At 37.4% G+C, this 1,539-nt stretch overlaps 1 protein-coding gene across 2 annotated transcripts in view; it reads right to left on the bottom strand.

Annotated features, from left to right (window-relative positions):
• LOC119587138 (pyruvate dehydrogenase phosphatase regulatory subunit, mitochondrial-like) overlaps nucleotides 1–1,454 on the bottom strand; it is a 12,740-nt gene extending 11,286 nt beyond the window's left edge. Inside the window, exons 1-3 of one of the 2 annotated variants that reach the window (XM_037935895.1) lie at nucleotides 1,232–1,454; nucleotides 625–781; nucleotides 344–497 (exon numbers count right to left, since the gene is read on the bottom strand). In XM_037935895.1, the coding sequence (XP_037791823.1) occupies nucleotides 344–497; nucleotides 625–760 (290 nt within the window). In that variant the 5' untranslated portion in view covers nucleotides 761–781; nucleotides 1,232–1,454. The remainder of the gene's footprint in view (nucleotides 1–343; nucleotides 498–624; nucleotides 782–1,231) is intronic. The other variant, XM_037935896.1, reaches the window with a different exon arrangement.
• Between the last annotated feature and the right edge of the window lie 85 nt (nucleotides 1,455–1,539).

Below are 1,539 nucleotides of genomic sequence, written 5' to 3'. Positions count from 1 at the left end.
GACATCAGTTTTCCTTTCTGCATATGGCAATACTATAATTAATATCCTACTCAACAGGCTTGGCTATACATGAAAACAGAGTAAACAATTAAAACATCTTTAGAAATTATAAGCATTACTTACAAACTACCTTGTGCCTCACATTAATTATGTGTCTGAAACTTTTCTATATGAATTAAGGGAAAAGGGAAGAAACAAGATATTATTTCTTACTATTTTTGTAAATCCTCTAACCACTGTGAAGTCTTGAGTCTATCATGCTTATATGCTTCCAAATTTAACAGCATTACTCTATCATCTATCAATTTGAAATTTAAAATATCTTCAGAGGAAAAACACATACCTTGCTTGATCAACCAAAACAGTATCAGCACCCCATCCCAGCTCTGCCAAGTGATAGAGCAAAGAAGTGCCCACCATCCCTCCACCACATATCACAACCTTCGCTTTCTTTGGTGGAGATTCGTCTAATGGTAATGTAGATGATATATGCATGCCTGGAGGGACAGATTAACAATATAATGAAATGAAAAAAAAACATGTCCAATCACTCATTATAATATAAACAACAAATATAAAATGAGCTATCGTAAAAATAAACCTTTCTAACAATCAGGACATTACCTTTCTCTTGGTCATGTTGATGATACTGATGGGGTGGATACCAAGAGCCTTTTAGAATATCTGCTGAGGTGTGGCACTGTTGACTTAAAAATGGAGACACAGCAGTGCTTCGTACTTTTATAATTCTTTGCAACATTTTCACGAGATGACTGCTTAACTGTACAAAAACAATAATGGAAATCACTCATAATATCTAGCACAAACAAAGCATATACATTTCAGTGAGCATTCTCAAAAGTCATATTTCATACTGTATGGTACTGTACAAATACTGTTTAAGAAAAAGAATATTACAGACCAATAGGGACTAAACTTCAAAGCTAATTTGTAAAAGGTTCATGTATTCTTGCTGATACAACAAAACTGATACCATGGGAAAAATAAGGCCTTCTCCATGACTACTCTTATAATGTCTTCATTATGATGCTCATGAAATTTCATTATTGTTTTAACCTGTTTGTGTATATGTGCAACCGGTGAATATGTAAGAAAAATCCGAAAATAGTTTTTCTCATTGCTTCTGCATACTTGGCATTATTACCACCTTGTAACATCAAACAAACACAGTGATCGCTTAAAATAATCATATGAAGTTCTCACTACAAACCTCACCGTTAAATACACATTCAACTCGGCTTTAAATGGATTCTCTACAGACGTTTGCAGATGATTCCTCCCAATTCACACTTTCCTCCGTCCAAACCCTCCTTTGCCGTGGTCTCGGATGTAAACAGAGTTGACCAATCAGCGCCGAGCTTCCGGTCTCCCTTTGGCTCTCCTCGCTCGGCCGAGGGAAATCGACCAATGGCAGCGCCCGCTCGGTCTCTGTTGGGAAAGCAATCAGCTGTTTGTGACATCATTCGAATCCCGACTCACGGGCAGCGCACCATGCCAAAGTACCAGTGAAAACCTGGG

The sequence above is a fragment of the Penaeus monodon genome, chromosome 22 (assembly GCF_015228065.2).
Source record: "Penaeus monodon isolate SGIC_2016 chromosome 22, NSTDA_Pmon_1, whole genome shotgun sequence".
In the NCBI taxonomy this organism is placed as follows: domain Eukaryota; kingdom Metazoa; phylum Arthropoda; class Malacostraca; order Decapoda; family Penaeidae; genus Penaeus; species Penaeus monodon.
The sequence above is the reverse complement of the archived record's forward strand: the minus strand, read 5'-3'. Positions and strand labels throughout refer to the sequence as shown.